This window comes from Sturnira hondurensis, unplaced genomic scaffold (assembly GCF_014824575.4).
Source record: "Sturnira hondurensis isolate 20B ecotype Veracruz unplaced genomic scaffold, ASM1482457v3 Scaffold0006496, whole genome shotgun sequence".
Lineage (NCBI taxonomy): Eukaryota > Metazoa > Chordata > Mammalia > Chiroptera > Phyllostomidae > Sturnira > Sturnira hondurensis.
In genome coordinates, this window is record NW_028079127.1 from 22,757,529 (window position 1) to 22,783,682 (window position 26,154).

The window sequence follows — 26,154 nt, forward strand, 5'->3', positions numbered from 1 at the left end:
GTAAACAATTAAGGGCTACTGGTACTCGCAAGTGTAGTAAGACCAACACTCAACAAATTCATGGCTTAGAACCCACAGAAGACCAGCTCCATCCATCATGGTGATTGGTTTCAACTTGTGGTAATCACTAGCCTCATTATACAGTCATTGTAATCCATCAGCATTCTAAATAACCCATCTGGTTGCACTATGATCAGGAAGGGAAAGTCCATATAAAGACCCAAGGTGGCTAATGAGGTTCTTCTAAGAAGTCTCCACCCCTTTCCAGAAAAAATCTTGAATATTCCTCCTCCTTGATTACATGAGCCTCAATAAAAGAAGTAAATTCCACCAAGGAGGAGGGCTGCTCTGCATGTGGAGTAGCCTTCTCTCTGCCCTTTACTCACTTATATTTTAAACTCAATGTTGGCTTGTCTGAATTCTTTTCTGCACAATGCCAAGAACCCACAGTGGGTCGTGGACCTTTAGGTTCCTGGACCCCAGAATGTCTGCATCAAAACCAATACCATAAAAGATATATACAAAACTCAACAAATAGACAAATCAATCAAGCTGATGCTACACTGGGAAAAAACATGTTTAAAAAACATATTCAGGGACATCTAGCAGGCTCTGGTTCTTAAATTTGAGCTATTGAGACTGAAATGGCAGTTCCCAAGGTACTGTCAGAGGTAGTCAAGACAAAATATGCTAAAAGAAGAAGACAACTACTGTGCTTCATGGACACAAATGCTATTAATTTAATGTACACAAAATGCATGTTGATGACTTTATTTTAAATATCTTACTCTGCTTTTCCTCTTATCACTTACTATTTAATACTGTGCTATAAATTGACTTGTTCGATCTGTTTCTTTTTTCTTTTCTTCACTAGAAGCTAAGTAGCAAAGTATCAGACCTTTGTTTTGCTTTTCATAATCACAGAAAAGTGCCTTATACTCAATTTGTGGAATGAATGAATCTCTATCACCTACAGGAAAATATTATGACTGTTTAGATAGGTATTGACGACCACCTGATTTTATTTCCCCTACTCTAACTAGTAAAACTCTTCTGTTTCCTGTCAAGCCAATTACACAATGTGTTTTTTCTACCCATAATTGCATGTTTTGTCAATGCTGTTTTCATCCCTTTTTCCTGTCTGACAAAAGAAACCAAAGTCTAGATCAAGTCCATCTTCTTTGAAAATTTCATTAGTCTATATCTATGTTTTTCCCACAGAAATTTATCTATCTCTTAAACTATGTATCTGAAATACCTAATTACTGTCAGCTACATGATAATGGTTGGATTGTATATAACAGTGGCGATCTATAATAAACTATCTGTGGTAATGGAGCAGTTATATTTGTTTACTTCGATTAAATTTCCAATCAGTCAGGTATTAATACTTTTACAAAATATACCAATCACATGCTTGATGTCAGAGTGCTATAAAATTTTCTAATTGTTAACTCTCAAGTTCTGTATGTATCACATTCATGGATCAGCACCAGTCTATGGTCATACTGTGAGAATCAATGAACCATTGTATTTTACATTCTTCCACAGAGAATAGTTCTCAAATAAATATTTCTTAATTTATTGCTCATGGAAAAATGCTAGCCAGTCACACTAACAGAATATGTTTCATATAATCTAATTACAAAGACTTGTGATACGCTTTAAATATATATTTACCTATGAAGTTAACATTAATGAGGACTAAAAGTGGGAGATCATTAAATGAGGACCAAAAGGCTGTAGCCATAATGACTTGACAATGTAAATTTAGAACAACCATCTAAATCAGATAAAATAGGATAATATTTCCATTTTTTTTAACTGTCCAGTAATAACTGATGTGGTAATGATACAATTACTGTTTTAAGTGTGATGTGAGATAATAAATTAAATTATGAGGTATTCTAATTCTAGAATTCCTTGAGTCCTATGAAAATCAAAATATCCTGTATCTCAGTATAGCTATGTAGAAACAATATAGATTTCAACTCTGTACACTTAAAAGACCTAGAAACAACCAAACCAGTAGGAATGAGCATTCCTAACACTGAGACTGGGGTTTTAAACATCATTTTCCATTAAAAGAAATCAGGGCTTGAAGAAATAGTTGATTTCAGGTCTGTACAGAAAACAGGCAAGATACACCTGAAACATCTTAAAATACTAACAGCATGGAAGCTATTAAAGACTACAAAGGTATGTCAAAAGGACATAAGGGCCAAAATAAGAGACTTCCAGTGGCCAAAGATGAGACAGTTTGAGCTTCAATAAGGAAAAGAACTGTAATATTTTGGAACCTATCATGTACAATATTTAATCCATGAATTCATAATGATATTGCTTAAAAATATATTTGTGTATCTCCTCAGGATAGTGGTGAACCAACTCACTGCCTTAAAAACTAGGTAAATAAAAGGAAAGAACAAAACACTTCTGCTGCCTTTCCCATGTGAACTGTTCTACTGGGCAGTCAAATAGTGAAAGAAGGAAGTGACTCTCTATAAAATTATCCCAGCAAATAAGTAAAAACAAAAATAACTAGGGTATTTCTATTTTGCAGCCTCTAATGAATCAATAGATCTAGACACTGAACATCAATGGCTACTAACACTGAAAATAATGAAAAACAGATACTGTGTGCCTCCTGATAAAAATACAACAAAGGGATCGATACCAAATTTGATCATGATTCCAGATCAAGCTTGCCATGATCTTGCAGGAAACATAGAACTGCAGAACAGGTTGAACTGCACCATAAATATGTGAACAGCAAAAATCCAGACTGAGAATCTACAGGCGAAATGGCCCAGTTCTTTAACAAGAAAATTCCAAGGAAGAGTAAGGGAAAGAGGAAAGGAAGGATTGAAAGATATAGAAAGGTATCTAATGAAACAAAAAGCAAGACCAGAAAGGCACACTTAGGTGAGAAAACCATAAAGAATACAACGTAGGGATGGGCTCTATTAGGGCGGGGTACAAAGAGGGTTCCAGGAATGGTTGGATAAATGCTACTGGTTGACCTAGGGGGTCAAGTTGCAGATCTTCACCAAGATATACTCTTCTGTCTGTGTTTTATTTTATAATAGAATAAAAACCAACAATGTAAAATGTATGAGGTTTGGATGAATAGGAATAGATGTTCAAGTAGTTTCTACCCATACCTCAATTGTTCATCTCATGTTCCCCTGTAGTGTCCTCCTTTCCTTTCCTTTGACGACTACTCACTCGTAACACTATTTAAATATCCTATCCTCTTTATTGTCACAGGTCAAGAGTTCACTAAAATTTTACGGTGTTGTGGATAGGAGTAACAATAATTTTAAGTTATATGAGACAGCTATTAAAATAATTTTCTTAATTATTTTTACTAAAACATTTCAAAATAATATAGAAATATCAATTAAGAAGTCATCCCACACCTTCTCTACCTTGCTCCCCAGAGACAGCCACTACACTATTAACACTTTAGTATACATTCTTCTAGTTTTACAAAATATAAATAGATATTATATAAACTATACAATTTCCTTAATCAACAAAAACTGGGGCCCATTATTCTGCAATTTTATCTTTAAGCAGTCTGTACACATCTTTTCATATCAATATACAGATTTTCCTCGATTTATGATGAGTAAGTTGAAAACACATTTAGTACACCTACTTTATGAAACCTCATAGTTATGCCTAGCCAACCTTAAATGCAGACTCAAAACATTTACATTAGCCTACAATCGGCAATTATCTTGAGTTTCATCTCAAAAGTAATTGCCTTCCTCTTCTCCCCAGAAGCAGGAGATGCACACAGACAAGTGTTTTGTAGACACGCTGGGATGCGAAACCCAAAACACAATATCCAAAAAATGCTGGCAACACAACAAACGATCTATTATCAGTCATTTACTTGTGTGACTTGGTGCTGCAATTTTCTGCCACTACCTAACATCACCAGAGATTATCATATCATACATCATTATCCCAGGAAAAGGCCAACATTCAAAATTCAAAGTATGGTTTCTACTAGCTGCATATCGTTTTTGTACCACTGTAAAGTTGAAAAACCCTCAGCTGAACCACTGTTAGTCAGGGACCGCCTGTACCTCTAACTCAATCTTAATGGCTGTGCATTATTCCAAAATATGGATTTGCCACAACTTCTTAACTATTTCCATTTATTCATTTAAGTTTTTCTAATATTCTAATATTATAAACAATGCCAAAGTGAAAATCCTTGAACACATTATTTGGCACCTCTATAAATACTGTAAAAATTAGAATCTGAGAAATGGAAGTTACCAAAAATTATATTCATATTAATATTTGCACTCTAAAAGGGTTCTACCAATTTATACTTCAACAATGTATCAGAATGTCCACTTTCCATATGCCGACCAAGACAGGATATTTTTAATCCTTTGAATTTTTCCTCTTCTAATAAAATTAGTATCTCATTTTCATTGTTATGTTTTAGAGTATTAGGGAAAACAAGCAATTTTTCATAATAACGGTCATTTGAATTTCTCCTGTTAAGTGATCGTCTCTATTTTCCCTATATTTCTAATTACATGTTTTTAAAAATTATTCCTTTGTGGGAATTCTTTATAAAACATTGTAACATATCTTTTTCCTTTATGTTTTCTCCTGTATCATTAGTTTAAAATTTTTATTTTTAATGTAGTTAAGGTGTTCGGAGCCAACCTGCCTGGTTTCAGAAGCTGTAATCCTACCCTCCCCACCCCCCGCTACATCGCTAAGGCTGAGTAAAGAAACCTTGGGACCATAAACTCCTAAGGAGACAAAGCTTATCCTCCTGGCAGGGGCTCTTTACTACACCCTGCTTAGCCCCAGGCAGATGACTAGTTAGTGGTGTGTAAGATTTCTCAAGGAAGGAACAACCTAAAACAGGCATAGTCACTTCCGCCAAGATGGAGGCATAGGTGGAAACACTGTGCCTTCTCCCACAACCAAATTTGAATACAACAAAGGTTTGGAGAAACAAAGACACAACCAAAGGACAGAAAATTGAATTATACGGAAGTCCGACTACATCTAACCCTTCAACGGGGACGGTAAGAGGGGCGGAGCCAGCAGCGAGCAGGGTCGGGCAGGACAGGGCCCCCGACCCAGGTGCGCAGGCAGACGGGAACCAGTTGGGGAGCGGGGCATACTGCAGGCGCATATTCACGCACAGTGAGACAGACCACGAAGGCCCCAGGGGCGAGGGCTGACAGCGGTGGCACACTCGCATGCAGTGGGACGAAACGCGTGGGCCCGGTGACGGCAGCAACTGCGGCACCAGTGAGGGCCGTGGCGGCAGGCGGCGGACAGGATGCCATAGTCCCTCTTTGACCCCGCCCCTACATACAGCGTCACAACCCAGCGACTTAGTTGCCCTAAAATACCGGTGAGAGCCATTGTCCCTCTTTGACCCCGCCCCCACATACAACGTCACAACCCAGCAATTTAGTTGCCCTGTTCTAGTGAACACTTTAGGGCTCTGATCCTGCTATGGAACAGGCACGAACAACCCGAAAGATGGCGCAAGAAGAACTCAAAGTCCCAGAGCCAATAACTCTAAGTGACCAAGAAATTGCCAGCCTCTCAGAAGCACAATTCAAGACACTATTTATCAGGATGCTCACAGAACTGGTAGATTATAATCACAAATTAGAGGAACAAAGTCACAAATTAGAGGAACATATGAAGACTAAACTAATTGAAATGAAGGGAGATGCACAGGAAACCAATAGTGATGGAAAAGAAATGGGGACTCAAATCAATGGAATGGACCAGAAGGAAGAACAAAACATCCCACCAGAAAGGAATGAAGAAATGAGAATTCAAAAAAATGAGGAGAGGCTTAGGAACCTCCAGGACATCTTTAAACGTTCCAACATCCGAATTATAGGGGTACCAGAAGGGGGAAAGAAACAGCCACGAGTGGAAAACGTATTTGAACAAATAATAAAGGAGAACNACCACACCTAAAACAAAAGCAAGCCAAGAGGACAGCTAGATCAGGAGTGGAACCATAGAAATGAAGAACACATGGAGGGTTAGAAATAGGGGGGTGGGAGGGGGAGAAGGGGGGAGAAGGCACAGAAAATAGCACAGACAGTAGGTAGAAAACAGATAGGGGGGAGGGCGAGAATAGTGGGGGAAATATAGAATCCAAAGAACTTGAGACACGTGGTTATAAACTAAGGGGGGGAGAATGGTGGGGGAGGGAGGGTGCGGGTGGAGGGGAATGAAGGGGGGAATAGAACAACTGTAATGGTATAATCAATAAAATATATTAAAAAAAAAAACCAAAAACCAGGCATAGTCACAAGGGGGCCATTAGGGAAAGACTTAGAAGACTATAGAAAAAGGGTGATGGACCTTCAGGCCTTGGCTTTGTTATAACCCGAATCCTCATTCTATCTGTAATAAGTCTCCTAATCTCTTGGCTGCCTGCATCCCCTACCTAATTCAGGCCTGAAACAATGCTGGAGGGTGGAGCAGCCCTGTGCTGGAAAGGGTGGTTCCCCGGGAGACAATCAGGCCTTAGAAAGAATGCATAAAATCCTGTGAAAAATGCATAAAAATGAAAAAAATGCATAAAATCCTGTGAATGCATAAAAACCTGCTTTGCTAAGAATACCCTCAATTTAAACGATAAGGGTCCCAGAATAAAATGAGTTTGTTTCCCAAAGTTTTATGGCCCTTTGATGGCACTGTATCTATCTGACTCTGACTCAGAATAAGCCCTTATAGTTAATTTGAGTTCCTTCCTTGGTCATTACTGCCTGACAATGATTGATAAGCTTTATGTATACACCCTGTATTCATATGCAAATTAAACCCAATAAAGCCCACTGAGGAACAGGCTCAAGGCTGTTCTCCTTTGAGGGACTGGCCACTTTTCCTCCCCAAGCAGATCATGTGGTGGTAGAATTATTCTCATCTGCGGCGGCCTAGAGAAACTCCATAGGCAGAGCCCCCCGCTCCACATCCAGGCTTAATACACATTCACTAATAATTTCTTTAAAAGGTTTATGTGCCTTACACAGACCTAATAGTGTATATGAACTCAAACAAACTGTTCAGTGAAAATCAATACAAGTAGTGATCTATTGATCGTTTCATAAAGATGCCTGATACACAAGAAAAGGAGGGAGGTGGAGAGGAGAGGGAAGGGAATTTAATACACATGTTCTTTGTAATAATTTAATATATTCAAGTTGTTTTACATTCAAGATTACTTTGATACCCAATATATCATCAGCCAATCCTAACCACAAACTTAGGCGCAACTAGTTATTATTCTTTCCAGAGGAGTATCTGAGAGAAAGCATAGAGTGCTGGGTAGAAAGAATGATAGTATTTGTACCCAAGGCTTATATAGAAGTGTTTGTTAATTTTGAAATAGTTTGGAGAATTTTTAAAGCTATCTTTCTGTCATTGTTTTTAGCTTAACTACACTGTGCTCAAAAATTACATTCTGCATTTGAAAACAATGCACACTCCGAAACTGCTGGAGTGTTCCACATGGATCAATTAAGCCAAGTTTGCTGATTGTAGTTTTAAAATCTTCTATATCTTGCTGGTTTTCAGAATTTATTGGTAACTTAATAAGGGATATTAGAACCTATCAGTTTTTTAAAAAAGTACAATGTTAAGAGAATAAAAGGGGAAGCCAAGAGTGAGAGAAAATATTTCCAAATCACATATCCAATAAAAACCACGTATCTAGAACACATAAAGAGTTCTCAAAACACAAGAGTAAGAAAACAAATGGGCAAAACACACGAACAGACACTCCCCAAAGAAAATAGCATGTGCAACATCATTAGTCATTAGAAAAATGCCAAGTAAAAACATGATGAGGGGTGGTGAACACCCAATACAGTATACAGAGGATGTGTTGTAGAATTGTGCACCTGAAACCCATAACATTTTGTTAAACAGTGTTACCCCAATAAAAAGGAAAATTCAATAAAAAAGAAAAAAAGAGAAAAGCTTAAAAAGAAACAAAACCAAACAGTACCACATGCTAAAAAGGATGTGAAACAGTTGGAATTTGCAAATATTGCTGGTGGGGACACAAAGTAGTTCAATTACTCTAGAAAATAGTTTAGCAATTTGATATAAAGCTAAATATGCACTTACCATATGGACTCAGAAATCCTACTCTGTGGTTTTTATGTTATAGAAATGAAAACTTAAATTTTATATAGAAACCTGTAAATAGGTGTTTGTAGTAGGACTATAATATAAAAATGGAATCAATCCAGATATCCTTCAAAGGGTAACTGAATAAACAAACCATGGTACATCTATATAATGGGATACTATTCAACAATAGAAGGAATGGACTACTATTGATATACACAATAACTTGGATAAATCTCAAATGCATTACTGGAAATACAAGAAGCCCGTTTCAAAAGAAACATAATATAGAATTCCATTCTATAAGACATTTTGGAAAAGACAAAACTAGAGTCAGAAAATAGACTAGTGTTTGCCAGGCATCAGGTATAATTAGAAGGTTGGGGCAGCATGAGTCAGAATTTCTGTGGGTGATGAAACTGTTCTGCATTCTGATAACAACTAGGGTTACATGGACCTATAGGTGTGTTAAAATGCATACAACTGAGCACCACACACACACACACAAAAACATTTACTTTAAGTTAAAGAAAAAACAAAAACAAAGTATCTCCTTCCTCCCAAATCCTTTTTTCTTTCCTTTTTATCCAGAGGTTGTCATTCATTCTTTACTTTTTCTACCCTCTCCCCTTACTCATAAAATCTTCTAAGCATATAAACAATTTTTATTTTCTCAAATATTCCATATTCTCTGATGATTTAGTCTTTATTCATGCTGATGGCATTATAGTGAAAACCACTCTCTTATTCTTATTTAGTCTTCTGGCTTCAGTATATTATTTCTTCTCAGAAAGCTTCTCTACCTTTTGCTCCCAGATTGGATTAGATATTCTTGGCATATGATCCCATACTTCCGGTATTCTGTACTTTCCCCTTCATATCCTCACATGCACATATTTAATTGTTAACATATGTTCCATTTCTTTCTCCTCCACTACACTGTGAACTCCATAAGGACAGAGCTAACTGATGTTTTGTGCACTAAATAACCTTTAGCACCAACACTGTGCAAAGCACATAACACAGCCACCACAATGAATGCAGTAGGACTTATTTGTATTTTGCAGATTGCTATAAGTAACTTGGTTCTCAGCAGACAGAAAATATCTTACCTGGATTTCAAAATAAAATGTCTCAAACACACTTCTGCTTTGTGATATTCAATTAAAATGTAAGTGTTCTATTTATGTAATCTCTCCCCTCTACCTTTTTGTTCCTGATACTGCGAAATTCCCCTTTACATTCACTGAACATTTGCACATTTTGTTCTTAAGCTCTCTGTAACCACACACAACAGAAACAACACTTCCTAGCTTTTTTATAATTTGACTGTACAAAATAGGTTTCTGAATGACTCTGACCATTTAAAATTTAAATTACATTAATCTGGCACACATAAATTACATTTATGACTTTCTGAGAAAAAGTCTTGCAATCTAATAATTTAAATAACAAAAAAATCTTACTATAAATAAATAAACAACAATATGGTTAATTATGTGTGAGATCGAGCCATGTCACGTAAAAAAGGAATGTACAAAGCTTCTGTAGGGCAAAAGAAACCTCCAACAGAAGAAAAAGAAAGCCAACCTAATGGGAGAAGATACTTGCAAATAATAGCTCCAACAAGGGGTTCATATCCAATATACATATATAAAGAACTCATGTAACTCAACACCAAAAAACCCCTAAAACTCCAATTAAAGAATGGGCAAAGGACCTGAACAGACACTTCTCCCATGGAAACATATAAATGGCCAATAAATATATGAAAAGATGCTCAACTTCACTAGCTATTAAGAAATGCAAACCCAAACCACAATGACATACCATCTCGCACCTGTTAGAATGGCTATTATCAACAAGACAAGTAATAACAAGTGTTGGAGAAGTTGTGGAGAAAAAAGAACCATCATATACTGCTGGTGGGAATGTAAACTGATACAGCTACTACAGAAAACATATGGAGATTCCTCAAAAAATCAAAAATAGAGTTACAATATCACCTAGAAATCCTTCTTCTGGTATCTATCTGAAAAATTTGAAAACATTTATTCACAAAGCCATATGCACCCCTGAATGTTCACTGAAGCATTACTTACAGTGGCCAAGACATGGAACCAACCAAAGTGTCCTTTGATAGATGGCTGGATAAAGAAGATGTGATATATATATACACACACACACATATATATATATATGTATATATATATATGTATATATATATGTATATATATATATGTATATATATGTATGTATCACATCTTCTTGCAAATACTTGCAAAATGTATATATATACACTTTGTAAAGTATATATATATACACACTATGGAATACTACTTAGCCGTAAGAAAAGATGAAATACTGCCATTTGTGAGATGGATGGACCTTGATGATATTATGCTAAGTGAAGTAAATCAGAAAAAGTTAAAAACCATATGATTTCACTCAGATGTGAAATATATGGTGGTTACCAGAGGGAAGGGGGGAGTGGGAGGTAGTAAAGGGGACCAAATATATGGTTACAGTAGATGATTTGAGTTTGGGTGGTGGGCACATAATGCAATAGATAGATTATGTATCATAGAAATGTACACTTGAAACCTGTACAGTCTTATTGACCACTGTTACACTAATAACCTTAATAAAGAGAAAGAAAAAAGGAAGTCTAATATCCTTTGTATTTCATTGACAGCAGTTACAGATAACAGACAGCAGTCTAAACTACCTTTAGAAAACAGGTAAGAGTTAAAATGACTGGAAGTAGCTGTCTTTTTCTTGTTAACCATAGTTTACTTCAGATACTAAATTTCTATTGATTTTAAACTTCATTATAATAAAAAACAAAATTTAGCTGCACAAATACTGACCACTATGTTATATTTTAGAGAACCATGTTCAAAGGCAATAGTTCTCCAAAAGGAGGGAAGGTGAAAGGGTACATTTTAAATAAAACAGAAAGCTCAGCCCTGGCTGGCGTAGCTCAGTGGATTGAGCACAGACCTGCACATCAGAGGGTCGCTGGTTCAATTCCCAGTCAGGACACATGCCTAGGTTGCAGGCCCGGTGCCCAGTGGGGGGCATGTGACAGGCAACCACACACTGATGTTTTTATCCCTCTCCTTCTCCTTCCCTTCCCCTCTCTCTAAAAAATAAATAAAATATTAAAAGAAAAATCCCAGAAAGTTCAAGAGAGACTTACAGATTTTAAATGGTATTAGACAGATTTCCAAGTCACAAGCACCCAGATAGAGTTATGTGATGAGAGTAAGTCGAATGAAGGAGTTCTTAGAAGTTCAAAGTAAGTTCTTTGAAGGAGAGATCAACACAAGCACTGAGAAGCGTAAGAATTAGTGCTCTTCTTGGAACATAGCCAGGTGAGGCCTTAAACAATAAAACCATTACATGAAATAGAACTGAAGCATTCTCAAACCGCTATTTGTGTATATCTATAAATTAAAATAAATAAAAAATATATAACTAAACAAAACTCTCTTTCAGGCTGCTATCCTTATTAGGCTTGGCAATTTGTTCCATGAGAACAAAAAACCTCTAACAAACTTAACCAATGATTTCCTATAATTCCACTTTTCACTGGTTATGGAGAATAGCTATAGATACTCCCAGTACTTCTAAAGAAACATACCGCTTGCTAAAAAGAAGAAATCTAAGTGTAGAGACACATCAATGAAGGTTAGCTACTCACATATATGCTTATGGAAGGAGGACAATAGTCTTTCAGAAGCAGCCAAGGTTGACCCAATGAAAAAAATTTCAGAGTGTTGTGTAAGAAGCCAGTGACTATAAATCCCATTTTGATGAAGGGATTTGGGGAGAAACAGCCAAAACACATTATATTTCATTTTGTGCTTTATAAAATAAAAATTTTTAATGTCACTAAATGAAGAAAATAAAAACATGAAGTGAGGTGAAAGTATCTTTTATGATAATGCTTTTATCACAAAAGTTAAATATACAAAAAAGTACTTTTCCTATAACTAAATCTTTATTTTGTAAAATAATTTCTAAAGGTCCTGTCTCCAAGTCTGCAAAAATTATCTTTATAACATAAACCAGGTACCTTAGGCAAAATAAAATGAAAAATCTATTTCAACCATTTTTCTCATCAAGTATTGAATCTTGATTGTGAAAATACATATTCTCAAAGGAAATTTTTAGCACAACTACCATATTTTGCTGTGCATGATGCCCACTTTTTGCTCAAATTTTTGAGGAAAAATAAGAACGCACATTACACGTGGGCATAATGATTACATACCATGGGGCATAATTCCATGTATAATGCACACAAAAACCATGGGTGTGCATTTCTTACCTAATGATATCAGGATACTACTGAGTGATACAAACTAACTCAACACCACCAAAGCAAGTTTTCTTCACTTACCCTTGCATAGTGGAATTCAACTCCATAGAGTTCCAACGTACGTGCTTTGTTCAGGTAATTAAATTCTGCTTCTGCAGGAGATAAGCCTCTGTAAAGAAATCATTTGGTTAAAAATTATATCAATCACAAACATGTCCAAATTAGAAAAAGCTATTTATCTTGAAATTTTTCAGCATCCTAAATATTTTACAAAACACCATGCATGACTACTCCACTTAGTTACATATGGTAACATCTAACTTATCTAAAGAGTACATTTTCAGCAACACAAATTATTGCTTCGCACAATATTTTCTTATTTTTGAGACTATAAGAATGCATCAAGTTTTAAGTCTGTAGCTGTTCTTATAGCTGTCAGAAATCAGTCATCCTGAGACATAAGTAGTGTTTTTCAAAATTTGGTCTATATACCATATCTGTATTTAAATCACACAGAATGCTTCTGAAACATGTGGAGTCTGAGAAAACCTCCAAGCAGTGTTTCTCAGAGAACAGTGCACAGATAGATACCGACTCATAATAAATACAGAAAATGAGAGTGTTAGAGTCTTTTATAGGACCTTGGTAGAGTAATTTTATGTCTGTTGAATCTATCAATTAAAAAAAGCCTTGTAACTTTTTGTATCTGTTCATTTCTCCCCTTTACTTTTCTATTAATTCATTTTTGTATTTTTTAGAAGTGTTGTTCCATGACAGATTAAGATGAAATTGGTCTTTCACAAAAGATACTTTCAGAAGTACTGTTTTATAGTCTGATAATAGAATGAATGGGGTCCAAATTCCTTATGTTTAAGAAATATCCCAGGTGATTCTTATGAACAGAAGCTTTAGAGCTATGCAAAGCATTTAAAATTGATTTACTCCTACACAACATACCGTTCTAACAACCTTAGTGATCTGTTATTATCAGACTTCAGTTGAGCAAAAGCAGTAAATAACAAAATCGAAGATATAAATCTTTCATTCACTAATGATACTTAAAAAAAAGGAGCCAACACCCTACCAATGCATGATTACTAATACTCCTTTAAAGGGATTCCTTAAAAAAAAAAGCAAAAAAGCACATATACTTCAACTCTCTGTAAAATTCAGTTAGGTTAAATATTCTACCTTCCCCACCTCATCCCCAGTTAAACTACATAATTCTATTTCTCTTTGTTTAAAGACTTAAAGAATTATTTCTTTAAACCAAATACAAATATATCAACAATATCTTGTCAAATGTATAATCCTTCTCATTGCAGAAGAGACTTTTTATTAGTAGTAAATTTTTCATAAATTGGGTTTATCTTCAAACCCTTGATTCAGATATTATAAATGGCATTTACCTTTAGACCAAAATAGCCCCCTCACAACATCAGGCTAGCCTTAAAATTCTTTTTTTTTTAAATTGTTATAACAACTTTATTTGTAATAGCCAAAAACTGGAAGCAACCAAAAAGTCTCTCAACAATCAATGGCCTAACCAGCTGGAGCGCACCCATACTGTGGAACTACTCAACAATTACAAAGAATGAATTATTAATACAGACAACTTGGATAAATCTCAAAAAGGCAGTATGCTAAGTGGAAAAAATATCAAAAGTCATGTACTATGAGATTCCATTTATATAATAGTCTCTAAGTGAAAAAATTATAGACATGGAAAAGAGATGACTTATCAGGGTTTCAGGATGGAGGGAAGCAGAGAGGAAGAGAGCAGGTGTACTTAACTACCAAAGGGGCCCAGTGGTGGTTACCTAAGTCCCCACATGTGATAAAATGACACAGAACAATATACAAACAATGTTTCAATGTCAATTTCTACCACATTGTGTAAGGTGTAAACACTGGGGGAAACTGGGAGAAATGGACATGGGTCCTCTCTACACTCGCTTTTCAACTTTCTGAGAGTCTATAACCAATTTTAAGTGAGGTGTTCTTTTCTTCAAATATAAGAACAGTTGATTTGATTTGATTTTTTAAATTTCTAGAGAGGTCATTCACTTTTATTTTTTATTTTTAAATTTTAGTTCTTTTTAAAAAATATATTTTATTGATTATGCTATTACAATTGTCCCATTTCCCCCTTTCACTCCCCTCCACCCTACACACCCGTTCCTGCCAACATTCCCCCCTTTAGTTTATGTCCATGTGTCATACTTATAGGTTCTTCAGCTTCTACATTTCCCATATTGTTCTCACCCTCCCCTGTTTTCTACCTACCATCAATGCTACTTATTCTCTGTACCTTTCACCCTCTCTCCTTCTCCCACTCCCCTGTTGATAACCCTCCATGTGATCTCCATTTTTGTGGTTCTGTTCCTGTTCTAGTTGTTGGCTTAACTTTTGTTTTTGTTTTAGGTGTGGTTGTTAATAATTGTGAATTTGCTGTCATTTTAATATACATGTTTTTTATCTTCCTTTTCTTAAATAAGTCCCTTTAAAATTTCATGTAATAAGGGCTTGGTGATGATGAACTCCTTGAATTTGACCTTATCTGAGAAGCATTTTATCTGTCCTTCCATTCTAAATGAAAGCTTTGCTGGATACAGCAATCTTGGATGTAGGTCTTTGGATTTCATGACTTGGAATACTTCTTTCCAGTCCCTTCTTGCCTATAAGGTCTCTTTTGAGAAATCAGCTGACAGTCTGATGGGAACTCCTTTTTAGATGACTGTCCCCTTATCTCTTGCTGCTTCTAGGATTCTCTCCTTCATTTTTACCTTGGCTAATATAATTGTGATGTGCCTTGGTGTGTTCCTTCTTGGGTCCAAGTTCCTTGGGACTCTCTGAGCTTCCTGGATTTCTTGGAAGTCTATTTCCTTTGCCAGCTTGGAGAAGTTCTCCCTTATTAGTTATTCAAATAACTTTTCTACTTGTTGCTCTTCCTCTTCTCCTTCTGGTACCCCTATAATTCGGATGTTGGAATGTTTAAAGATGTCCTGGAGGTTCCTAAGCCTCTCCTCATCTTTTTAAATTCTTGTTTCTTCATTCTTTTCTGACTGGATGTTTCTTCCTTCTGGTCCACTCCATTGATCTGAGTCCCAGTTTCCTTCCCATCACTATCAGTCCCCTGTACATTTTCCTTTACTTCAGTTAGTGTAGCCTTCATTATTTCATCTAATTTGGAACCAAATTCAACCAATTCTGTGAACATCCTGATTACCAGTGTTTTGAACTGTACATCCAATAGGTTGGCTATCTCTTCATCACTTAGTTATGTTTTTTCTGCAGCTTTGATCTGTTGTTTCATTTGAGCCTTTTTTTTTTGTCTTGATGCAACTGTTGTTACATAAGAGGTGCGGAGGCTTCAGCGTTCATCAGGGCGGGGCAATCACGTCACTGGGTTGTGACGCTATATTTGGGGCAAGGGTCTGAGAAGGAACAAAGGCTCTTGCTCAGCCCTCTGCCGGATTTTAGTCACTTCCCCCAAGCAAATTGGGCCCTTCTGGTGCTGATTCCCATGTGGGTAGGTTTGTGTACATTCTAGGACCCAGTGGATCTCTCCAACAAACTCTCTTGTGAGGCTGGGAGTTTCTCCTGCTGCTTCAACCCCCACAGGTGTTTTCAATCAGTGTTTTGAGGCTTTATTTCCCTGAGCTAGGACCATGGGTTGTGCAGTGTGTCTTGCTTCCCACTTTTGACTGGTTTATCTGCGCGCAAATGTGGGACCTGGTCTGCCAGCCACCTTGTGCACAGCACCTCTCCACAATCTACTGCCTTGCGCACCTGGGTCTATTAGCCACCTCTTTGCCAAGAGCCCTCTCTGTCCTGGCTGCTGGACTGTGCCCCTCCTACCGGTCTGGATGAATGTGTCTACTTTAACTCCTTGGTTGCTGGACTTCCATAGAGTTCAAATTTCTATTGGCATTGGTTGGTTTTCATCTCTAAATTGTTGTTGTCCTTATTTTGGTTGTGTGAGGAGGCACAGTGTGTGTACCTATGCCTCCATCTTGGCTGAAAGTCTAAAATTCTCATTCATTATTCTTATTCTAGATCAGGGGTCACAAACTTTTGCTGGAAAGAGCTAGACAGTCAATACTTTACACTTTCAGGCCACATGGTCTTTGTGGCAGTACTTCATTCTGCTGTTATGGGAAAGCAACCACAGACAAATGAGGGAATGTGTATTACAGTAAGTGTTCATTTATGGACACAGAAGTTGAAATTTCTCAAAATTTCACGTGCCACAAAATGTTATTCTTTGTTTATCTTTTTCCAACCATTTAAAACTAACAAACCATTCTTATTCAATGAGCCATACAAAAATAAGCAACAGCTATAGTTTACTAACCTGTTTTAGATACATCGGCCATTACCAAATAAAAGTAAGTTTCTTTCATAATAAGAGCTAATATTTCTCCAGTGCTTACCATGAGCTAGGCATTGTTCTGAATACTTTATATGTAAAAATCCTTAAAGTAACTCCAGAGGTCCATAATTCTTCTTACTCCCTATTTACATATAAAAAATGAGAGCAGCAGAGACATAGATAAATCTGGCCAAGGTTATAAGATAGTAAGTAACCTTACCAGAATTTCAATCCAGACAGTCTGGGTCAAGCTAACATTCTTAGACAATATGCAAGTGCCTTAGTTCCTACATGAATATTTTGACTAGTACATTAATGCAAAACTGAACTCTGACCCAACAAACAATATTCCCTTCTATTCAAAATAACAGATGTCTTCTTAGAAAAAAATATGTAACAAAATCAGACTCACAATATATCAAAGTTGAATACTGTAATGAGAGAAAAATTGCTACCTTTTAAAGGGTTACTTTTTAAATTGTTTCCCTCCCACCACTCCTCCCTACCCCAGCCATCCCCACCTCACCCCCTCCAGCCTACCCGCCTTTGGCTTTATCAATGTATCCTTTATTACCTATGTTCCTGACAACCCTTCCTGTCTTTCCCCCATCATTCCCCCCTACCTCCCCTCTGGCTCAGATATTCCATGCAGCAATGTTTTCACTGATGTGTCCACCAGAGCAAGAAACATAAAGAAAGAATAATCAAATGGTACTTCATCAAAATAAAAAGCTTCTGCCAGGCTAACGAAAACATCAGCAAATACAAAGGGAATCAACTGTATGAAAAAATATATTTGCAAATCATACCTCAGAGAAGGGTTAGATCTCCAAACTACATAAAGAATGCACAGGAAGACAAACATTCCCATTAAAAAATTGGCAAAGGACCTTAACAGACATTTCTTCAAGAGTCACATATAGAGGGCCCAGAGACATATGAAAAGATGCTCACCACCACTAGCTATCAGAGAAATGCAAATTAAAACCACAATGATGTACCATTTTACACCACTCAGAATAGCCATCATAACCAACAAACAAGTGCTGGAGAGGGTTGTGGAGAAAAGGGAACACTATTGCACTGTTGGTGGGAATGCAGAATGGGGCAGCCACTGTGAAAAACAGTGTGCAATTGCTTCAGAAAACTGAAAATGGAAATGCCTTTTGACCCAGCAATTCCACTGCTGGGATTATATCCTAAGAACCCTGAAACACCAATTCAAAAGAACCTATGCACCTCAATGTTCATAGCAACACAATTTACAATAGCCAAGTGCTGGAAGTGAACTTAAGTGCCCATCAGTAAATGACTGGATCAAAAAACTATGGTACATTTACACAATGTAATACTACACAGCAGAAAGAAAGAATGAGCTCCTACCCTTTGCAACAGCATGTATGGAACTGGAGAGCATTATGCTAAGTGAAATAAGTGAGGTGGTAAAAGACAAATACTATATGATTGAACCTATAAGTAGAACTTAATCAACAAAACAAACAAGCAAGCAAAATATAAGCAGAGACAATGAAAATAAGGAATTAGTTTTTATCAATTTAGTATTACATAAAGTTCCTTTTCTCCTCTTTCCTCGTTACTAAACAGAAATGATTTCCTTCACACAGATAAAACCTGAGAAAAAAATTGCTAAGTAGACTGTAACATATTAATGTTCTAAAATTCCTGGCAACTTTGTATAATAACAAAGCTTTACATATTTATTCCTAGCAACTTTATATTAAAAAAAACCCTTTATGGTGCTTACTTCAGCAGCACATATACTAAAATTAGAACAATAGAAGATTAACATGACCCCTGAGGAAGAATGATACACAAATTCTTGAAGCGTTCCATATTTTTAAGGTGACTAAAAAATTGAAAACCGGCCCTGGCTGGGGTAGCTCAGTGGATTGAGTATGGGCCTGTGAACCAAACAAACGCATTTCAATTCCCAGTCAGGGCACATGCCTGGATTGCAGGCCAGTTCCCAGCAGGGGACACATGAGAAGCAACCATACATTGATATTTCTTTCCCTCTCTCCTTCCCTTCCCCTCTAAAAATAAATAAAATCTAAAAAAAAAAGAAAAGGAAAACGAAAAACCCTTTATACACACAGACACACACACACACACACACAAGGGCATATACACACACACCTTACAAAGAATAAAAAAGTTTAAGGGGCAAGCCAAAGAACACAAATAGAGGACTCATGGACATGGACAATGGGTGGGGGGAGACTGACTGTTGGGAGTATGGGGTGGAGGGATGGGGCAGGGGGGAGCAACTGAAGGAAAAGTTGAGACAACTGTGACTGAACAACAATAAAAAACAAAAACTTTATATAATGAAACTGGAAACCAGATATAATAGCGAATAAATTTGTTACATATAACTTTCTAGTTCTTAATAGAAATGAAAACAAGTCTCACATGAAATAAATGATGATTTTTCTTTTACCTAGATCATCTACATTTCTTTATAACAGTAATATCATATTATTTGACATAATAGTAACTGTTCTACATTAAATAAATACAACAATCACATTAGAAATAATTTCAAATATTTCTCTAGAAAAGTGTGATTAAGTTTACCAAATAAGCAGAAAAGTAACTAAATCCTTACGTATGTTGCTGATGTAATTTTGCAATTTCTTTTTTAAAATCTTGAGGTTGATTAGGAATGAAAGAATAATCTGAGAGGTAGCCTGGCAAATTTTCTGACTGATTGAAGTCTCCAAGTTCAGCTAATAAATAAAAGAAAAATATTCACTTTAATACACATTTTTAAATTTCTACAGCCAAATCAGCAATGTCATAAATTTCATATTTCCAGAAGTAAATATTTGTTTCTGCTGTTATCATTCAAACAAATTATAACACTGCATATAACATTCTTCCAGATCTCAAACAACTTTAGAATATTTTTTCTGGAATCAAAGTAATTGCTAACTAATTGATATTTCATTACATTTCCTCTGCAGCAACTTTCTTCGGTATAATAACTTATTCCTAAAGGACTTATTTATTAAAGGCAATATATTATCAACACAAATAATGCAATTACACATGTTATTTGCCTTAAAATTTGGCTGATACTGCCCTGACCAGTGTGGCTGAGTTGGCTGGATGTCATTCCACAAAGCTAAAGTTTGCTGGTTTGACTCTTGAGGTCAAGGCACATGCCTGAGTTGCGGGTTTGGTTCTCTTGTGGGACACGTACGAGAGGCAACTGATTGATGTTCCCCTCTCACATCCATGTTTTTCTCCCTCTTTCTCCCTCCCTTCCCCTCTCTCTAAAAGTAAACAAGATCTTTAAAAAAAAGTGGGCTGATACTTACACTGAACAGCAAATGAAGCCAAAAGGGCAGCAGTATTATAAGGACAGGGCAATCTAACAAAACAAAACAGAAATACATACCCCAAATTTAAAGACAATAATTTCAAAAGCACTGTAATTTATATTATACTATTCACACTTGAAATTTCCATGACTTATATTTTAACTATTAAGCTATAAATTTGATGAAAGGAATTCATGTTTAATGTAACCATTTTTCTATAGATTTTTTAAAGATCATGAATTACTTAAATAATATAGAATTAAAAGTATTTTTAAATCCCATTACTAAGAATTTAAAATAGCCCACCTTCCAGTAAGTATATCTTGTTTAATTTGCAAAAAATACTGGTACCTTAAAAAAGAAAAGATAGTTAGCATTTACTACAATTGTAACATTTAGAAATTAAAAACTATATAGTTACATGAACAAAATCAAAATATTAAGTATTGATCCTATAATATGCATATTAAAACATGAAAATATTTTAAAATAAGCTTTCATAAATTTATGAATCCAAGTTTTAAAATTTATTGATAAATAATATTTTGTATTGCAAATATCTTGTTCCCATTAGATTCATAATACAACTCCTAAAGTTTCGTAAGAGTTACACAATTGAATGAGAAGATTAGAGATAAATACTCTAAGAATTGGTGTATGCAGAAAGTAATAGGCCTGGGAAGCACAGCAAAGAGACACAGTAGACAAGCTGAAGAAAACCATTCTTTCTGCTAATACAGGAGGTCAACTGCAAGGACAGGCCTATGTGTTGATTATCTTATTAGGCTGCAAGAAACTACTAATTATAAAAAAGAACCTTTCCATTTTCATTTGAGTTAAGAAAGTTCTCTTTGATCAGAAAAAAACCCCAAACATGTAAGTTCCTTTCTCTACTACTGCTTTACTATTATTAGAATTACCAAGTACCCAATTTCCTTTAAAATCAACAAATATAAGAGTAACCTATAACAGGAATCCTGAGGTTGCTTTCAAGATAACATTGTCCTGTCCCTGGCTAGTGGGTGAAGTCATTTCCTCATAAATGTATCCAAGCTGGGGCAAAATCAACTGTGTTGCATGTCCACTGAAGACCAAAATTTATGGCTTTACATGTTTAAATAGAGAACTTACAGACTTTTATTTCAACCCACTAAAAAAAGTATATATAGTCCAAGAGACAAAAATTATTAAAATTTTTATTAATTATTAAAATATATTTTATTGATTATGCTATTACAGTTGTCCCATTTTCACCCATTCACTCCCCTACACTCAGCATAACCTCTCCCACCCACATTCCCCCCTCTAGTTCATGTCCATGTGTCATACTTATAAGTTCTTTGGCTTCTACTTTTCCTACACTATTCTTACCCTTCACAGGTTTATTTTCTACCTACCATCTATGCTACTTATTCTCTGTACCTTTCACCCTCTCTCCTTCTCCCACTCCCCTGTTGATAACCCTCCATGTGATCTCCATTTTTGTGGTTCTGTTCCTGTTCTAGTTGTTGGCTTAACTTTTGTTTTTGTTTTAGGTGTGGATGTTAATAATTGTGAATTTGCTGTCATTTTAATATATGTGTTTTTTATCTTCTTTTTCTTAGATAAGTCCCTTTAACATTTCATATAATAAGGGCCTGGTGATGATGAATTCCTTTTCCTTTAACTTGACCTTATCTGAGAAGCACTTTATCTGTCCTTCCATTCTAAATGAAAGCTTTGCTGGATAGAGCAATCTTGGATGTAGGTCTTTGGATTTCATGACTTGGAATACTTCTTTCCAGCCCCTTCTTGCCTATAAGGTCTCTTTTGAGAAATCAGCTGACAGTCTGATGGGGACTCCTTTGTAGGTGACTGTCCCCTTATCTCTCGCTTCTTTTAGAATTATTTCCTTCATTTTAATCATGGGTAACTTAATGATGATGTGCCTTGGTGTGCTCCTCTTTGGGTCAAACTTCTTTGGGACTCTCTGAGCTTCCTGGACTTCCTGGAAGTCTATTTCCTGTGCCAGACTGGGGAAGTTCTCCATTATTTGTTCAAATAACTTTTCCACTTGTTGCTCTTCCTCTTCCCCTTCTGGTACCCCTATAATTTGGATGTTGTAATGTTTAAAGATGTCTTGGAGGTTCCTAAGCCTCTCCTTTTTCTTCATTCTTTTCTGATTGGATGTTTCTTTCTTCCTTCTGGTCTACTCCATTGATCTGAGTCCCAGTTTCCTTCCCATCACTATTAGTTCCCTGTACATTTTCTTCTATTTCACTTAGCATAGACTTCATTTTTTCATCTAATTTGCAAGCAAATTCCACCAATTCTGTGAGCATCCTGATCACCAGTGTTTTGAACTGTGCATCTGATAGATGGCCAAGGCAAGACCTAATCTAAGTGATTCTGATTTGTAATCAGTAGAGAATCACTGATGCACAATATGTACTATGGTAATAAAATTGAAGTAGCCACTTAGCTCACTTTACCAAATAGTTTCAGTTACAAGATTATAAATCCACTATTGAGGATTTTTGAATAATCCATTATTCTGGTGGAAACACAGATAATTTTCTAGACTGATGGAATGAGTACAAATGAATTCCTTAGTTACTATCAAACTTGATTTTACTTTCTTCTACTTTCAGAAGACATTTCAACTTAAATATCAGTGAGACACATTTATTCATTGGTTATGTTTTCATCATAGGGTAAGGAAATCAATGCATTCAAGTTCCATTAAGTAATTCAAAGACAGGTTTTTTGGTGAAGTAAATTATAAATATGTCTATAATTGGCAATATTTTAATTGTTTATGCTAACAAAATTTTCCATTAGTATTCCATACATTAGAAATCAAAATTTAAATTTACTGATCTCTTAATTACAAGCATGTGTTATGCACTTAAAATCTGATTACTAAAACATTATAGAATGCTTTGCTACTTGATTTAAAATTTTATGTACCATATGTACCAGGAAATAATAAAATACATTTAACAGTGTCTTGTAACTCACAATTTTCATTAATTCAGACTAGTTTCCTTGAAGTTCAACCAAAACTAGGTTTTGTTTTTTTTCCAAATCCTTACCCAAGGACATTTTTTCATTGCTTTTAGAGAGAGAGAGAGAGAACAAAGAGAAAGAACAACTGGTTGCCTCCTGTACGTGACCTAGAAATTGAACCCAAAACCCAGGTATGTGCCCTGACTGGGAATCGAACCCTGTGGGGTAGCTCAGGACATATGGCCGCTCCATGACCTCAGAGAACAGGTGGCTGCCTGGTCAACAGCCATGAAGGAGGGAGGAAAACAGTCTGTATCTGGAGTTCCAACCTTCTCAAAGCCTCTGTGTTTATCACAACCTTGTAGCATTTTTACACACTAGCACAGCTCTTTCTCCACTGCCACTACTTCCTCCCTAACCCAAGTAGCACCAAGGCTGGAGGTTGGGTGTGGTCTCTCTCACCTGACCCACCACCATCAGTGTACTTCCCTGTAACATGAGTAATAAATGGCATGTCCACAGCATTTCCATATTTGCTGGTCCTCCGGGTGGTTTTTTCAGAGTATCATGAATGTAAGTACAACTAACTCCCCAATCTGCATTCCTGCATTACAAACTTGCAATGTTTTGATAACAGGACAATCCTCCAACCAACTTAGCCACACTGGCCAGGGCCAAAATTAGATTTTACTATATTAAAAATCTTGTTTTTTAAATTAACAACAACAAAACCTGACTAAGAGCTACAGTATTAAACTAAAAGGCATTCATATAACACAATTTTGCTTTTCAAGATAAACTAACTTGAATATTATTAGTTTCAAATATTAGGACTGCCTAATCCAGGGCCCATATACTCTTGAGTTGTCCTATTATAAAACCAAAGGACCCCCCACAACACCCCAACACAAAAACAGAAGAGGATTCTAAAGGATGACCATCTAATTTCTCTTACTTGGTCTACTGAAAACCCTACTTCACAGATACCTGGGGATTGGCAGGTAAAGGGAAATTTTAATTTATTCTTTTGTTTTTCTACTTCACCACAGTACTCTAAAGGATAACCAATAAATTAACATCTAGTAGCCTATCTGGAGGTAGCTTTAGGTACAGAGTTTAAATCTGGCACCTATCTTTTAGAATAATTCTCAATGTAGTCACTGACCTATATTCTTATATCTAATACTTTTATAGACGGTATAATACGCTAATACCCATTCTCTCTTATTATGTTAATGAATTACTAATTATGTCTTTCAAGCAACACACAATTATCATTAGATTATTTTAATACCAATGGTTACCACACAGGTTATTTCCACTACTTCTAACTTAAACAGTTCACCTGACTTTCACACACTATCAAAATGCTTATCTAGGCCATTCTTGCATTTTCAATCTGTACTTGGGAATCAGCCAATGCAGAGGGCCAACTTGTTTGTTATACGCAGATTTCTACTGCAAAGGTGGTCGATGTCCCTAACCTCCATATTTTTCAAGAGTCAACCATATATAGATTATGGTTTTTCATGGGGAAAAAAGGCAGGCACAATTCTCACTATGTAGCACTACCTAAATTGTCACATCATCTGATTACTTCAATTAGTTACAGCAAGGCTGCTTAACCATTTTTCACAAGTAGAAAATTTTAATATTTATATAGCCCAGGAGAATGCTTGTGGCTGGATGGGGTAGCCCCGGGGTTCCAATCTCCTAAAGCACTCCCAGATGGAAGCCCATTCAAGATGGAAGGAAACTGTTTTCTTTGAACATCTATAACCTATTCGGTATGCTGCTGGTAAACTCAGAATTATGTCATGGCAATCTATTTTTCCCTAATTAATTATAAAATTTCAAAATAATTTTTTTTAAATATGGAACGCTTCATGAATTTGTGTGTCATCCTTGCACAGGGGCCATGCTAATCTTCTCTGTATTGTTCCAATTTTAGTATATGTGCTGCCGAAGCGAGCACAAATTTCACAATAATTTTGACAATATTTTCAAAAGAAATATACTCTATAAACTCACCTTGTATATTCTTCTTGTAACTTGTTGGGGTCACTTACAAAAAACTTGACTCTAAAGTTCAAATTGTAAGGAGATCCTCCTAGAAGTAATAAAAGCAGTTCTAATTAATCAGATTATATTAAACCCTTTATCTTTATAAAGTATACTTGCAAAACATCAAGTAAATATGTATGCTCACTCTTCAGCTGCTTCCTTATTGGTTTGTTTGGATCCAGCCACCTCTGAAAAATAAAAAAATGAGACTGATTTCATTTTTCCTTGAAGAACTAATATACAAATGCATGCAGATCTGTTCCAGTTGAAGACTAATGATAAAAACTTCCTTTTTTAAAAGACCTAGGTAGAAAAAAATCATTAACTTACAGATTTTGATATCAAATTTAACAAAATTATGTTAGAAAGTACTGAATGTACTCGTGGTGGCTTTAAGACTTTTATTTTAATTGCACATCAAATTATAAAGTGTGTAATAACCTCTATTCCAAAAGTAAAAATGCTTAATAATTACTGTAATCTAATGTGATTTCTGTTCATTTAACTATATTATGTACAGTCTGGCAAATTAAAAAAAATTCTCTTATCTCATCAAACTACGCTTGGCCTTATGCTCTCATTCAGACATAATGTATACATCACAAAAATCTACTCTTAAGAAAAATGTTTTAGTCTTGGCCAGGTAGCCCAGTTGATTCAAGTATCATCCCACACATGAAAGTTATGGGGGCACATCCCTGGGTTACAGGCCCAGTCACCCCACTGGAGTGAGTATGAGAGGCAACCAGTCAATGTTTCTCTACCTCTCTTTCTCCCTCCCTTTCCATCTATCTAAAAATAAATAAATAAAATCTTGAAAAAAAATGCAACCAATAAATGTAAATTGATGTTTCTCTCTTCCCCCTTCCCCCTCGCTCTCAAAAAAGTAAATTTAAAAA

The 26,154-nt window shown here is 35.9% G+C and overlaps 1 protein-coding gene and 2 non-coding genes across 5 annotated transcripts in view; 1 reads left to right on the plus strand and 2 right to left on the minus strand.

Moving 5' to 3' along the window:
* PTPN4 (protein tyrosine phosphatase non-receptor type 4) overlaps positions 1 to 26,154 on the minus strand; it is a 272,802-nt gene that overhangs the window by 116,197 nt on the left and 130,451 nt on the right. For 2 of the 3 annotated variants that reach the window (XM_037049882.1, XM_037049880.1), the window contains 6 exons: positions 25,401 to 25,443; positions 25,223 to 25,322; positions 20,510 to 20,554; positions 20,201 to 20,253; positions 19,486 to 19,606; positions 12,563 to 12,650 (listed from right to left, as the gene is read on the minus strand). In XM_037049882.1, the coding sequence (XP_036905777.1) occupies positions 12,563 to 12,650; positions 19,486 to 19,606; positions 20,201 to 20,253; positions 20,510 to 20,554; positions 25,223 to 25,322; positions 25,401 to 25,443 (450 nt within the window). The remainder of the gene's footprint in view (positions 1 to 12,562; positions 12,651 to 19,485; positions 19,607 to 20,200; positions 20,254 to 20,509; positions 20,555 to 25,222; positions 25,323 to 25,400; positions 25,444 to 26,154) is intronic. The other variant, XM_037049881.1, reaches the window with a different exon arrangement.
* On the plus strand, positions 18,614 to 18,716 carry LOC118989676 (U6 spliceosomal RNA). Its single transcript, XR_005067053.1, has one exon. It is a non-coding gene; the product is annotated as a U6 spliceosomal RNA (small nuclear RNA).
* LOC118989670 (U6 spliceosomal RNA) lies at positions 25,060 to 25,166 on the minus strand. Its single transcript, XR_005067047.1, has one exon. It is a non-coding gene; the product is annotated as a U6 spliceosomal RNA (small nuclear RNA).